Source organism: Culex pipiens, chromosome 2 (genome assembly GCF_016801865.2).
Source record: "Culex pipiens pallens isolate TS chromosome 2, TS_CPP_V2, whole genome shotgun sequence".
NCBI lineage: Eukaryota > Metazoa > Arthropoda > Insecta > Diptera > Culicidae > Culex > Culex pipiens.
Genome location: NC_068938.1, coordinates 15,889,509 through 15,904,453, shown reverse-complemented (window position 1 = coordinate 15,904,453; position 14,945 = coordinate 15,889,509). Strand labels below are relative to the sequence as shown.

Genomic DNA, 14,945 nt, shown 5'->3' with positions numbered 1-14,945 from the left:
CAGTCGTGTTGCGCCGGCATCTTGGCTTACGGTGGATCTTTGGAGTCAAATAACAGCTGATGGCTGTTGTTGCTGCTTCGGGCAGGATTCCGCTGCCGGAAGTCGAGCGGGTGTTGCTGGGCTTCCGCGCGGCTAGGCGTCTTCTCTCACTCACTGACTCTCAGCACCTGGCTGATCCGGTTGAACCGAGAGGGGAACCTCCTTGACGATGATGGCGCGTTCCGCGCCAGAGGTGAAGATGGTCCACGCCAGAGATGAAGATGGTCCGCCAGAGGTGAAATGTATGGTGGACGTTTTGATGCAGGCAATGGCCCCTACGCACTCACAAGCCTAGACCGACCAAAAACCGTGGGTTGCCGAGGTCCTGCGGATTATTGACTTCTGCCGGGGCACTTCCTTTTCCGGGATGCAGAGCGTGACCAGTACGAAAACGGGACTGACACTGGGACACTTGACTAACCACACATACCTGAATGGCAAGTGATTCCGATCTTTGCAATCGGTGATAAAATTCCACTTCTCCCTTCTAATCTTTTCCGGAAGGAAACTCCACCATTTTCCAATCCAATCCATTTTTGATGCAGTTTCGACGCAGCGCTGTCGAGCCTGTCTTAATTGCAGTGGTACGCAAATCCCTTCGCTGCTAGTGTAGGGTGTAGTATTGTAGGTTGAGGAATTATGTTAAAAAGTAAAGGTTCGTTCAAGAACTGTGACCAACGGTTACAAGATGGCCGATATAATTATGGCCTCGAGCTTATTAGAAAAAATAACCCGTAAAAAACCCCAAAAGTGTCAACTACAAGAATCGATCCAAGAACCTTTAACAGACCATCTCAAGACTTAACTGCCACGGCCACCACAGCTTGGTGACTAGATTGGGGTCAGAAGTCGATGCATTGCACTTGTTTTGTTTTGATGGTGTGATAGAAATTCAGTTTGCCAACTGTGATGAAAATAATCCCGCAGCACTCTACTGAGGTGCAAAGTGCGCAAAGTTGACAGTTCTCAGTCCTGCAAAGCAGTGTGATGAAAAAATCTAGGCCTAGCACGATTGACACAAAACTCTAGAAATTGCTGCAAGGCGCAATACAGTATTGCATTTTTTTTCTCCTGCACTGCAACAGCACGTACCTCTCATTCACGAAATCGATACCCCTGGGAGATGTGGACACCCACCGTTCACCATACTCACCCATCTTCCATACACCACGTGTGTGGCCTACATCAATTGTCTGCAACAGTGTGCTGCGCACAATGGGCTTTAGTCCATCATCATCGCACACACCGAAAAATCTGCCCGGTGGTTCGAAGAACAATCCAAAATTTTAAAATGCCCATAAAAAGTGGTGAGCACTTGCGCGCGCACCCGACGACGTGGGGAATTTCGTGGGGTTTCAATTACCAACATCTCCCATCAACTATGCACGTACTACTAGGTGGTGGCAGACCCCCTCAGGGGAGAAAAAAAAAACGTTCAAAACATGCGATTTTTTTCGCGCGCGCTCGCTCGCAATGTTCGACAGACCTGAGATACATTGCATTGAACGCCGTTGATGAGATAATTGCGGTATAATGGTTTAATAATCGCACACATTCGCTGAATGCACCTTGAAGAACATGTACGGCCGTAGAAAGGAGAGGTCGTGTCTTCGCTAGTGAACCGCGGCCGCGAAAGAGTTTAGCTTCTTGAGTTCTGTGGGAGATTCTCCCAGCTGATGAGCTGGCGATGAACTTGTTTTGCGGGTTTTGTTGTCTAACCGACATTTCTCAACCTGGTGCGGGCATGAGAATACCCTACTTAAGAATTCCGTTATTTCGGGGCTTAGTCATTCAGAAGTCGTCCCGCGCCAAGGTCTGATTTAAATTTCAAATATACCTACTAGCGCGGACCCATATCAATAAAACTACCGAATGCGCTCAGAGTTGATGAGCATCATCAGTCTCAGTCCGGGTTCTTCGACGACGACGCACGAGAAGGAATGAATAACTGATTAAGTGGCGCGCGGTTAGTTGAGTTGGTAGATATGCTTAACAGGATCAATTTGTAAAACCGTCGCATCACTTGCCACATCATCACATTAGCATAACTAAGGTGCATATCATTTGACTGATTTGTTTAATTTTCCATGGTTGAGATGAGCGAGCTGGAAGCGATATGATGATGAAGTGATAGCTAAGATTAGACTTTGTCATGCTCTGGGAGTGTCGGAAATCAATAAATTGATTAAAGAGGGTAGCTCAGTTCGACGTCGTCGTGCTATCATGTCGCACCCGCCATTTTGACGTTCCGAGAAAAACGCGTTTTAATGTTTGACCTTGAATATTCAAAAACGAGAGCACGCAATGTAAACAATAACAAACACGTTTTGTTTGGCTCACCATTCTGTGCATTGTCCCAAAGTTTGGTTGAAGTTGGTTGCTGGAGTCCCGAGTTATAATTACAAATGTTTACGGTAATCTAGCTTGTATGTGCGACAAACGCATCCTGGCTTTCCTGGCCTGAAATCCCTTTGGCCTTTTGTCGCACTTACATCAATTTTCATGGAGTGACAAGATAGCACGACAAGATTGAAACTACTTTCATATGTAAAGTGACAAAAAGGCACGGAGTTTTTTCGGTTTTTGTTGAATATCTCAGGATTGAAATCGAATTTTGGGGATCTGTGAAGGTCAAAAGGTGAGGCATTGTGAGCTGCACAAAATGGCGTTCTTAACTCAATTTGGCCCAAAATTCACGTACGACAAGTTAGCACGATGGCGACGAGTTGGTAAAGCGTTCTGTCCAAAGCAGTAGCCCAAGAATGCAGTTATCCTTCCCAGCGGCCAAATCACGACTTCCATGTTTGCTTTACCGCAGAACAAGTGCGGAATTAATTCCGCTAATCACGATCACCTGAGAAGGGCTCAAACCAAGAACGCCATGGCGGCGTTCTGCATTCTCCGCCCTTACATCACCAATCTATTGGCGCGGACCGTAGCCGCGTTCCGAACCGGTTAACGGACAACCTGCTGCTGCGCTACCAAACCCTTTACTCTGTACAAGGCGCACACTACATCCATTAATTGCGCCAGGTGGGTGTGCGTTACTTGCTGCAATGTAATTTCACCCGGCAAGCGGCCACATTCCAGTAAACATTGCCTCTCTCTCCCTCTTGTTGGCTGGCAGCACTGCCCTCGATCAGGAAGTTGGCTATAATTCACGCGTGTAGGGTAGGGGGTTCTAAATTTGACGAAAATTAAAATTTCTTCTAAAGTTCTCACAAGTTTAAGTTCGAAAGGTCAAACTTCAATTCAGTTACCCTATTCCGCCATAAGAAATAGGCCGTTTGCTTCCAAAGTTGTGTGTTTCAGCGCCCACTCAACGGCAGCAGCAGCTCAACACTTTGTTTAACAACGAACCAGTACAGGAGTATTCCAAAAATGTCTGCTTCATTTGCCCAGTACATCGTCCACCGTTAATCAGCCGCGGTTGAAGGAAAAACAAAACCTCCAAGCTGGAAGATGCACTCGGCGAAGATTCGCGGTAGACCGCGTGAGTTCTTTGAGCAGCAGTGTAAAACGTGAAAATTCGCGCGCCAATTATTCGGCAATTGTTGGTGTCCGAAAAGGAAAATAATTATAACGTATCGATGTGCGCGGTATTTCTTCAATAATTCATTTTGGATAAATGATCAGGTGTAGTGGAGCAGGGAGAAAAATGAAATTGATTCGCGATAAGGAGCTATACCGAAACAGTTTGATTCAAAATTAATCGATTGGATGATATGATCGGATCACATTTAAAGACTCTAAAGACTTAAAGGTCAGAATCTCTAGTTCACAGTCTTTCCAGATTATTGGAAAATTTGGTCTCGTTCGTTTGTTTCATTGGTATTTAGAAACTTTTTTTAAACAAAATTGCAGCGTTTAATATTTCAGGTTTTTAAAAAACGAAGTTGACTTTATAGCTGTCGGCCACCATTGCTAGTACCAACCACTAGTGTCTTCCTTTTATCTACAAGGACTTCGTCGCCCTGGGCTCCTAAGTGTATGAAAGTATGGCACGGAGCGACGGCGCCGAATACCCATATTTACACAAAGAATTTTAGAGCGCCCGCCGCGGGATTCGAACCGGCGACCTCTGGATTGTGAGTCCAGTGCGCGGTCTGATTGATCCATAAGGGCGGGGTTTTCAAAGTGTTTTAAAAATAACATAAACTTTTTGTCGTATTCTACACTTTATGACAGCTTGCTATTTTTTTTAATTTGTGTAAGTGTTTTGTAAGGAAAATTTTGGACTAAATTTTTGGATCATTTCAAATCAAAATCTTTCAAGTCCATCCATATTTTAAAGTGGTACAAGAGAACTCTTATTTTTTTGGAAAATTTTAAGGTTGGAAGTTTGACTTTGCCAATGTTCAAAAAAAATATTTTTTTAGGGGTCAGCTTTGGCGCTGTTTTTTTACTGACATTTTCTATATTTAAAATAAAAAGAAGGAAACAATAAAAAAATAAGCAGTAGAGGGTTATAACGTTGTTTCAAATATAATCTTTCATTTATTTTCTTTTAGATTTTTCGTTATTTTTATTTACCTTTGGAGAAAACTATGAGTTTTTTTTAATTTTTTCTAATTCAAGAGATTTTTAAGTCTAAAAATGACTGAACATTAGTTTTATCTTGAATTTTGCAAATTTTTACGATCCGAACTGTGCTGCTGTATGAACATTCATGCTCAAACTCAATCCAATTCAACGAATATTCTTTGCGATTAACTTTACGCAATTGGCCTTGCCGATTAGAATTTCGCAAAAAAATTCCTTATTTTTTTTAATTCAGATGAAACTTTATCCATGAATTCCCTCCTTTGTTATTTCAACAAGTTTTGAAAATAAGCCATTTGAGCAATTCTCTACCAAAACCGGAAATGGATTTTATTTGTATTTTTTGATTTGGCTCAAACTTTGTGGGGGCCTTCCCTATACCCAAATATGCTATTTTGTGTCATTGGTTCACCCATACAAGTCTCCATACAATTTTGGCAGCTGTCCATACAAAAATTGTATGTAAATATTCAAACAGCTGTAACTCTTGAGTGAATTTTTTGATCAATTTGGTGTCTTCGGCAAAGTTGTAGGTATTGTTGAGGACTTTTGAGAAAAAAATAGGTACAAGGAAAAAAAAGATTGAGGATTTTTTTATCAACTTTTTTTTTTACTAAAACTCAATTTCCCAAAATACGTATTTTTTGATTTTCGAGATTTTTTGATATGTTTTAGGGGACAAAAATCCGCAACTTTTGAGCCATAGAGAAACATGGTCAAAAAATCTGCCGCCGAGTTATGAATTTTTGAAAAAAATAGTGATTTTTGGAAAAAATCGAAGTTTCATGCAAAAACAAGTTTGACATTATTTTTTAATGCAAAATTGAATTTGCAATTGAAAAGTACTTTACATATTTTTTGATAAAGGGCTCCGTTTTCTAGATATAGCCACCGAAAGTTTGATTTTAGCGAAATATTTGCAGTTTTTCAATTTTTAAAAATAGTGACCATGAGTGACCATTTCTAAAAATATTTTTCTTGAAAAGTTCAGAAAATTTTCTATAAAATTGTCTAAGAGACATTGAAGATTGGACCTCTGGTTGCTGAGATACAGCGGCTTAAAGAAAAAGAAACACGAAAATTGAAGTTTTCTAAGTCTCACCCAAACAGCCCACCATTTTCTAATGACGATATCTCAGCAATTAATGGTCCGATTTTCAATGTTAATACATGAAACAATCGTGAAATTTTCCGATCTCTTCGAAAAAAATGTTTTGAAAATTTTAAAATCAAGACTAACGTTTTAAAAGGGTCAAACATTGAATATTACGCCCATTTAAAATGCTAGTCTTGATTTTAAAATTTTCATAATACTTTTTTCGAAAACACCCTTTGAGTGAAATTATAAGTCAAATATTCATGTATTTTTGTCAATAAATCGTTCCAATAAAAAAATGTGAAAAAGTATTGCTTTTCAAAACAAGTGCTAAAAAGTTCAACTTTTCAGCATCTATTTGAAAAAGTGTTGCTATTCGATTCTGTTATTTTTGGTTTTTCGTCGTGTCGTCGTCGTCTTAAATTTTTTGCAATTCCGTCGTGAAACTATTTACTTTTCCTGTCATTCTTGAACGACGAAATAGCCTACTTTTCTGTACCAAAAATAACAGAATCGAATACCAACACTTTACAAAATAACTGCTGAAAAGTTCTACTTTTCAGCACTCAAATGGGTGCTAAAAAGTTGAACTTTGTTACGAAAGGTAACACTTTTCAACATTTTTTTTGATTTAAACGATTTATTGACAAAATACATGAAAATTTGACATAAAATTTCACTCAGTGTGTGTTTTTTTTGGAATTGCAAAAAATGTTGTATGGAACTCGTTGCAAAACTTGATTTTTTCAGCACTCTTCGTATTTATCCAACTCGGTGAACCTCGTTGGATAAATGTACGACTCATGCTGAAAAAATCCTCTTTTTGCAACTTGTTGCATAAACTACTATTATAAGGCTTAAATATGGTTTTTCGAAATCGAAATTACTGTCAAACAAAATGAAAAATAAAGAACTTGCAAAATTAAATTTGCAATTAAAAATCACTTTACAACATTTTTTGATACAGTGCAATGGTTTTCAAGTTATAGGCATAAGCAACTAATATTTATTAAGGAACGATTTTTTTTCCAACGATTTTTTATACTGGGGTAATTCTCCGCCAACTCACACAGCAGTTGCCCCGACCCCTCTTCGATTTGCGTGAAACTTTGTCCTAAGGGGTAACTTTTGTCCCTGATCACGAATCCGAGGTCCGTTTTTTGATATCTCGTGACGGAGGGGCGGTACGACCCCTTCCATTTTTGAACATGCGAAAAAAGAGGTGTTTTTCAATAATTTGCAGCCTGAAACGGTGATGAGATAGAAATTTGGTGTCAAAGGGACTTTTATGTAAAATTAGACGCCCGATTTGATGGCGTACTCAGAATTCCGAAAAAACGTATTTTTCATCGAAAAAAACACTAAAAAAGTTTTAAAAATTCTCCCATTTTCCGTTACTCGACTGTAAAAAATTTTGGAACATGTCATTTTATGGGAAATTTAATGTACTTTTCGAATCTACATTGTCCCAGAAGGGTCATTTTTTCATTTAGAACAAAATTTTTCATTTTAAAATTTCGTGTTTTTTCTAACTTTGCAGGGTTATTTTTTAGAGTGTAACAATGTTCTACAAAGTTGTAGAGCAGACAATTACAAAAATTTTAATATATATACATAAGGGTTTTGCTTATAAACATCACAAGTTATCACGATTTTACGAAAAAAAGTTTTAAAAAAGTTGGTCGTCATCGATCATGGCCGTTCATGGTCACCCGCGACAGACACGGACGACGAAACAAAGAGAAACGCAAAAAGTAACTTTTTCAAAACTTTTTTTCGTAAAATCGCGATAACTTGTGATGTTTATAAGCAAACCCCTTATGTCTATATATCAAATTTTTTGTAATTGTCTGCTCTACAACTTTGTAGAACATTGTTACACTCTAAAAAATAACCCTGCAAAGTTAGAAAAAACACGAAATTTTAAAATGAAAAATTTTGTTCTAAATGAAAAAATGACCCTTCTGGGACAATGTAGATTCGAAAAGTACATTAAATTTCCCATAAAATGACATGTTTCAAAATTTTTTACAGTCGAGTAACGGAAAATGGGAGAATTTTTAAAACTTTTTTAGTGTTTTTTTCGATGAAAAATACGTTTTTTCGGAATTCTGAGTACGCCATCAAATCGGGCGTCTAATTTTACATAAAAGTCCCTTTGACACCAAATTTCTATCTCATCACCGTTTCAGGCTGCAAATTATTGAAAAACACCTCTTTTTTCGCATGTTCAAAAATGGAAGGGGTCGTACCGCCCCTCCGTCACGAGATATCAAAAAACGGACCTCGGATTCGTGATCAGGGACAAAAGTTACCCCTTAGGACAAAGTTTCACGCAAATCGAAGAGGGGTCGGGGCAACTTTTCCCGATTTCGTGTGAGTTGGTAGAGAATTACCCACTGTTAATTTGTTATTGCAATATTTAAGTTGTTATTCTGAGAACATTTTCTGTTACTATCCTTTGTTATTTGAACAAGTGGGGTTGTAGAACTCGAATGTCATGTTAAAAGAAAGAAAATAAATAAAACTCTAAAACATTTTTTTATGATTCGATTATCCAAACTGACTGGGTACTTAAATTTTCGTAATTGAAAGACGCAACTTTTGGTACCCAAAAAGGTTAGGTCATAAAATTCAAAGTAATCACAGTTTTAGTGAAAAAAAAAAAAAAAAGATTTTTACCGTTTTGGTATTTTTTCCGTTTTTGCGCGGTGCATCGAAAAATCCAGTTTTTATTTTCAAAAGAATGTATCTCGGAATTCTGATTATTATTACTTCACCATTTTTGATATCTTATGTTAAATTGTTTGAGGAACCCCATCAAAATATTTCCAGACTTTCAAAATAGCATTTAAAGTTTTCATACGAACTTTTCAAATGTAAGGCTTAATTTTTTTTAATTTTATACTTGTTTTTTTTTTTAAGTTTATCTAATATCCTTTAGTTTGTGTCTATTTTTTGCGTTATGTAATATAAGAACGCTCGCATTATCTTGTTATAAGGAAAAAAATACAAATATTTTTTTCAAATACATTTGTGGGCAACACCCGGAAAAAAAATTCTGACCTTCCCTTACGGTTTGACCCTCTAATTGTACAAACAAGTCAGCTCAACTCCGCCTAGTGGCACATCTCTGGTGCACTGATGTATCAAGGTCAATGTCAAAAACGCTAAAAAAGCACTATCCAGCGGTGACCACCAATTGACCACTGGTCGACCAGTGGGTAGGGTGGTCCCAATTTTTTGTATCTTTCTTTGTATCGAATCTTGAACGAACTGTTGATATCTTTCAAAGTTCCCCACCTTCAGACTGGTTAAGACTGGTTATAACCACCCTAGTGGCTAGCTGGCTGGATGGGGGGAAACAGAATCGCGCCACTCTATGCTGCCTCTTCCCCTGATCGAGCATCCACCAGACAAGGGGTAATGGCGATAATGCGGTAATGGTTCATTATTTTCATTTCTTTTATTTATAATTGTTGTTTTTAGCAGCCGGCTTTTGGCCGACTGGCCGAGTCCGTCAAAATCCGTCCATCTCCGCTCTGGTTGTTGATTATTTTTGTTTTTCGCCGGTCAGTTGGCCATTTGGGGGGCGGCCTTGAATTGCGCCGGAATCAAGAGCAGCAGCAGTAGCAGACCATTCGGAGGGGGTGCCATATGGCCTCGGCCGCTAGAGTGTGATGTAATTTTAATTGGTACCTCCGATGGAAGTGAGTTCAAGAGCAGCAGCAGAAAATCCGCGAACGCGATGACAGCGGCTGTGCGGTGAGATGTGTGTAATTTAGATGGGTTTATAATAACCGCCTTTTTATTGTACTTTGAGAGTACCTTCGGCATGGTTTCATGGTTATGCAAATTTGTTTGGAAATAAAAAAGGTTGTGAAACTAGCCGTTATTATCGGATCATAGCCATTCAATCACGTGATTTTCCAAACGAGTTTTCCTCAGTGGGAAGGTTTGCTCTGCTTTCGAGCGTAATCGGGCAGTCGCGGTCGTAGTTTTCCGGGGCTCCGATTACACAGTTCAGCAGAAAAATTAAGAATTCAACAGTCACCATGCGCCTCCACCATTTTCATGTTGAAGTTATCATAAGTTTCAACTAACTTCAACAGCAGAAGATTTTTTTGTCGACCTCTGTAACCAAGACCCAGAAGTCAGACCTCGATATCGGTTCGCGAGGGGAAAACTTATCTGCGCTCGCGCATGACAATCTCGCAGGGGGCGGGCAATGGCGGGCGTTTTGAATTGATCCGTTCATTGAGCTCGGCGCGACTTCAACTCTCGCCGACGACGACAACGCCGTCTCATTACCAATTTCCTCAATAAAACCACTTGAAGTGTGACATTTTAGTACGCGCCCGCTCGCAATCGCCTTTGAATGGGATTAAACACTTTGTTTACTTTTTTTTCAACCCTACTATTGCCGGCAACTCCTGGAGAAAACGCGCCATGTTCCACGCGACTTGGTCCGGTTGACGGGGCGCAAAGAAAGTCATTAAATCACTCCAACGTTCAGGCTTTTTTTTTTGCTATTCCTTAAAACTTATTGTTGAACCATTTTGTGTATGACTTAACCGAGACTTTGATTAAGATCCCCCTCGTAGGAGCGCGCGCGTGTCACACCGGAGAGTTATTAGCGACAACAATCGCGCTCTGCTGTCGGGGCCAAGGAACTAATTGAAAGTGGTGTTGTGGCGACCTGATGGCGTCGGCGGTGGCGGCGATACGGATCGTATCCTGCCTCTGCCGGTAAAGCAGCCCCACGCAGAGTTAAATGGAAATGTGGCTCGATTGAAATCGCGTTCGACTATGGGCTAGCAACAATTCATGTTACTTTGCATGGCTGTGTAGAGTCTCTAATTGGCAACGGAGATTTGCAACAGTTGGGGTCGCCGATTCATGCAATTGTGTGCAGTCGGAGGTGGTTGATGGGAGGATAAAACGATTGTGTAAACGTTAACATGACAGGTTATAGCGGTTCAAGCGTGACAACTATTAGGCTGAATTAGCTTAAATGGTTCAAAAAGCTTGTTTTTATACAGTGCTTGTGAGAAATGATCACTTCATCTCTCAAGACTTTATTCTAGATTGCAGAAATTATTAGGTTGAATGACGTGCGAAACCTCCCCAATCTCTATCATCAAAAGTCGGATCTTGGCGGCTTTCATGTTGACTTTGCTAATCTGCCAAATCAGAACCAGTTCAGATGATGGGAACCGAGTAAATCTCACGAAGAGCTTCTATTTAATTTTCCAACGTCGTCGTTTTCAATTTACTCTTCTAGCCAGTCCAGAATGGGAGTGTGGGCAATGTTGACGGAATTTCCAGTCATCTAGTTTTAAAAGATTTGCGCTGCCAACCGTGTTTCCGTGATTGAGTTGCAATTCCGCGATTTAATAACCTGCTGGGAATCGCCCCGTAATTCTCGCTCAGTGGTTCATCGAGAAGCTTGAAATGAAACTTAATGACTACATTCCAGAAGGCCATCGCACAGAACTAATTCTCGCAATTTCTCCTTCTCCCCTTTCCAGTACGGTTTGCGGCAGCTGGATCTGTCGCTGCTGTCGCAGCTGTGGGCCCTGAACGAGTCCATCCAGGAGTTCCGGACGATGCTGCAGGAGCAGGAAACGCTTTCGCCCCCCTCGCCCACGCCGTCCAACTCGGACGCCAACTCGGTCTCGTCGGACGACGACGAGGACGACTCGTCCAACACGCAGACGGTGGGCGCCGGTGCCATCCTGACCAACCACCACCACAACCTGATCGAGTCGGTGGCCGCGGCGTCGGTGCTCAGTTCGGCGGCGGCGCAAACGGCCAGCAGCAGGATGCGGGCACCTCCGCCGCCGCCACCCAACCGGAAAGCCCCGTCGAGGCCCGTATGAGATATTAGGTTAGTGTAGATGACACACCCCCTTACAAAACAAAAACAAAAAACTCTCTCACTTTTAAAAATGCTAGCCAATACTACGTCTACAAAAAATCAATTGATAAACTCTCTTTTTGGAATGATTCCGACGACGGGATCCAAAACCATAAGTTGAACACAAACACGTGAAAGTCAAAAGTCAATAGAACAAGACACAAATTAGTTGTTGTGAGTATTCGGATTCGGAAAAGGTGCCGAATCCAATCATCTCCCTGAAAAAAAAACTTAAGAAGGTATTTGCTTCTCCCCCGCATCTTGTTCTTGTGTACATATTAATTAAAACGTAATTCTTAAAGTATGTGACAAGCCGTAATTCATGATAAAAAAAAACATGCAAACTTTGTTCCAAAATTGCGAAGCCGCACGAAATGTGAAGTTAAGTAAAATAAAAATACGTGAAACAATACATGGTGGGATTTTGATTTGCTGGAAAATTTGAGAAATATTCTTGATTGTTGCTGTTGCACAACTGCGCCTTGCTCATGTTGTTAATTTTAAGTTTAATTTTATCTGATATGGACTTAAATTTGTTTACAAGAGTAAAGAAAAAGACCAAAGTTTATACATAAATGAATACAAAAAGGATCTTTTGATGATAAATTCACTAATGCAAACAAATTTGGTAAAACTTCATTGCGCACCCTTTTTCCGAGATGCATAAATTTTAAGAATGGTTTGATTTTTTTTAAGTCGCATTAATAATTCTATTCTTTAGTTTTTAAGTGTTATTTAAACCGCCTTCAGTAAGGATAGCAAAAAAAAAGTTTTTTGGACTATTTAAAAAAATCCAGATATAAACATCAATCTCAACTTACTCAGTTCAGGATAATTAACTGAAATCCACGTTTCCGAAATTTTTGGGTAAAGTTTGGCAGCTTCATACAATTTAAAAAAAAGTGCAGTGAAAAACTTCCTCGTAATTTCAGTAGTAGAGTTTATAGTTAAAAAATAGTTGAAAACACCTTAGAATCATGTATAGCATGTTTGGTCACGTTTAAAAATAAGTTGATAATTTTTTATTCGTAAAACATAATATTGGCATTACTTAGATGAAAAAAAAAAACTTACTTAGATACACATTTTAATATAGGTTTTTTATGTAACGCTGTTTTCCTCTCAACCCAAAACATGATCAAAAAGTATTATTTTTCGAAACAAGTTTCAAAAAGTTGAACTTTTCAGTACTCAAATGAGGGCTATAATAAACTTTTCAGCACTGTTATTTTTGTTGAAAAAAAGTTGGCCATTGTGTTTCTACACAATGAAAGGTAAATCAGCTATTTTTAAAACGGAATTGCGAGACATAATTTTAAAAATCTATTAGATCGTTGTAAAAATGTTTCATAGTTCTCATAAAAAATAAGTTGAATTGTGGATGGTTGAAAATTATCTCTTTTTTGAGTAATTTAACCTATTTTTTAACCCTCTAACGCCCATGGTTACTCCAGAGCACCCCTATTTTTTGTCTGCAAAATTAAATTTCTCTGATGAATATTCATCAATAATAATTTCTGATGTAAATTTTTTTTATCATTTTTTTGCATAATTTTTTTCCATCATTTTTGTTTTTGTATATTTTCCTTTCCCTTGCAATATTTACTTAAAAAAAAAAACAGGGAAAAAACAAAAACAAATCTACTGCGACATGAATTTTGAAAAATATTTGCAACGGCCTAACTAGAAACGCGTTTCAAGCATTTTGTTTGTTTTGTTTTGTTTTTTCGAATATTTGGTTTGTTATTTTTGGCAAATGCTGTTCTAATTAAATTTTGACTGACTTGTTGTCTTTATTATTCTTCAATATTCAATCATTTTTGTTTATTCATTAGGTTTTCCGGTATTTTTTTTTAAATAATAAATATTTTAAAGTTTTTTTTTCTCCAAAGGTTTGTTTTTTAAACATTTACATATTAGATAATGGAATCTCATCAAAGCGCAATTTAAAAAAAAGAAAGTAAATTATGTAAAATCAATTATAAAATTGATAGGTTTTAAGCTTTTACATTCCAGACTCGATTTGTATAAGGTCTTATAAATAATGTACTTCGGATAAGGTTGGTACAAATTTGATTTAAAGAAGGGGGCGATTCTTACAAATATTTTTTTTACAAGACTTTTTCGTGTTTTATTGATCAGTTGCTTAAAAATTCTAAATTTGTTAAATATTATTATTTTTTTTCTGTATGAATACGCATAAATAAGCATTACACAAACTATTGTGAATAGTTTACAATTAAATTTATAAAAAAATGTACAAGTTTTTTTCGTCTAATATTTTAATGTCAGTCAATGTTTTTGCTCCCTGATTTTTTGAGGATATTTTAAGAAACAAATACTTAAAATGAAATATGCTACGGCCTTTGTCATATACTTGAATGTCGAGCTCGAAAATGACCCTAACAATACTCTAAAGTGATTTATAATGTTTATATCCAAAATGGCGGTCAAAATGACGCAGGACTCGAATTTGATGTTGATAGCAAGAGAATAGTGATTAAAGATTAAAAATATTTATGATTCCGAAGCTTCATATACAAATCTTCGGTTAATCGAACTACTCATTTAGGCTCAATCTCAGTCAAATTTGGGTAGTTGATTGCCTTGGGGTCATATTTGAACTGTACGATGTAAAATAAGATATCTGAGCTGGAAGTTTTGCAAGTTTGGCAGGCTATTTTTTACTTGGTTTCAGTTAACTCGCTTTTAGAAGCTTTAATTGTACAACAAAGTGCTGATATGCCAACATTAGATGCTCGATCAAATTACAAACCCTTATTTGAAATAGTTAATATATACGTAAAGCAAATTATGTTGAATCGAAATTTCTTAAATGCAAAATAATATTGAATTTTCATTGAAATGTTGTTGTTGATTTTATTGGGGGAACTTTAACCCTATGGGTCATTCGCTCCCGTATTGAAATGATTTGCTTAGAAATGGTTTTGAAAATATAAGCAAATTTCAGGAAAAATGTAAAAATATGAATCCAAGGAGAGACTTGCCCAAAAACCTTTTTTTTATTGAAACAACTTTGTAAAACATTGTTTCACTCTGAAAAATAACACTGTGAAATGACAAAAACACGAATTTTTAAAATGAAAAATATTGATCTAACTAAGTGAAAAATTACCCTTCTGTGTCATTCAAAATTCGAAAAAAAACATTAAATTTCCAATAAAATGACACGTCCCAATTTTTTTTACGTTCAAGTAACAAAAAATGGCAGTATTTTTAAAACATATAAGTCCCTTAGACACCAAATTTCCAAACCACCACCATATAGGCTGCAAATTATTGAAAAACATTTTCATAAATAGAAGGGGTCGTACCGACCCTCCGTCA

The 14,945-nt window shown here is 38.0% G+C and overlaps 1 protein-coding gene across 1 annotated transcript in view; it reads left to right on the top strand.

The window, feature by feature from the left end:
• LOC120419913 (basic-leucine zipper transcription factor A-like) overlaps window positions 1-12,009 on the top strand; it is a 75,057-nt gene extending 63,048 nt beyond the window's left edge. The window contains exon 3 of the mRNA XM_039582778.2: window positions 11,209-12,009. Within this exon, the coding sequence (XP_039438712.1) occupies window positions 11,209-11,559 (351 nt within the window). The 3' untranslated portion in view covers window positions 11,560-12,009. The remainder of the gene's footprint in view (window positions 1-11,208) is intronic.
• The last annotated feature ends 2,936 nt before the right edge of the window (window positions 12,010-14,945 follow it).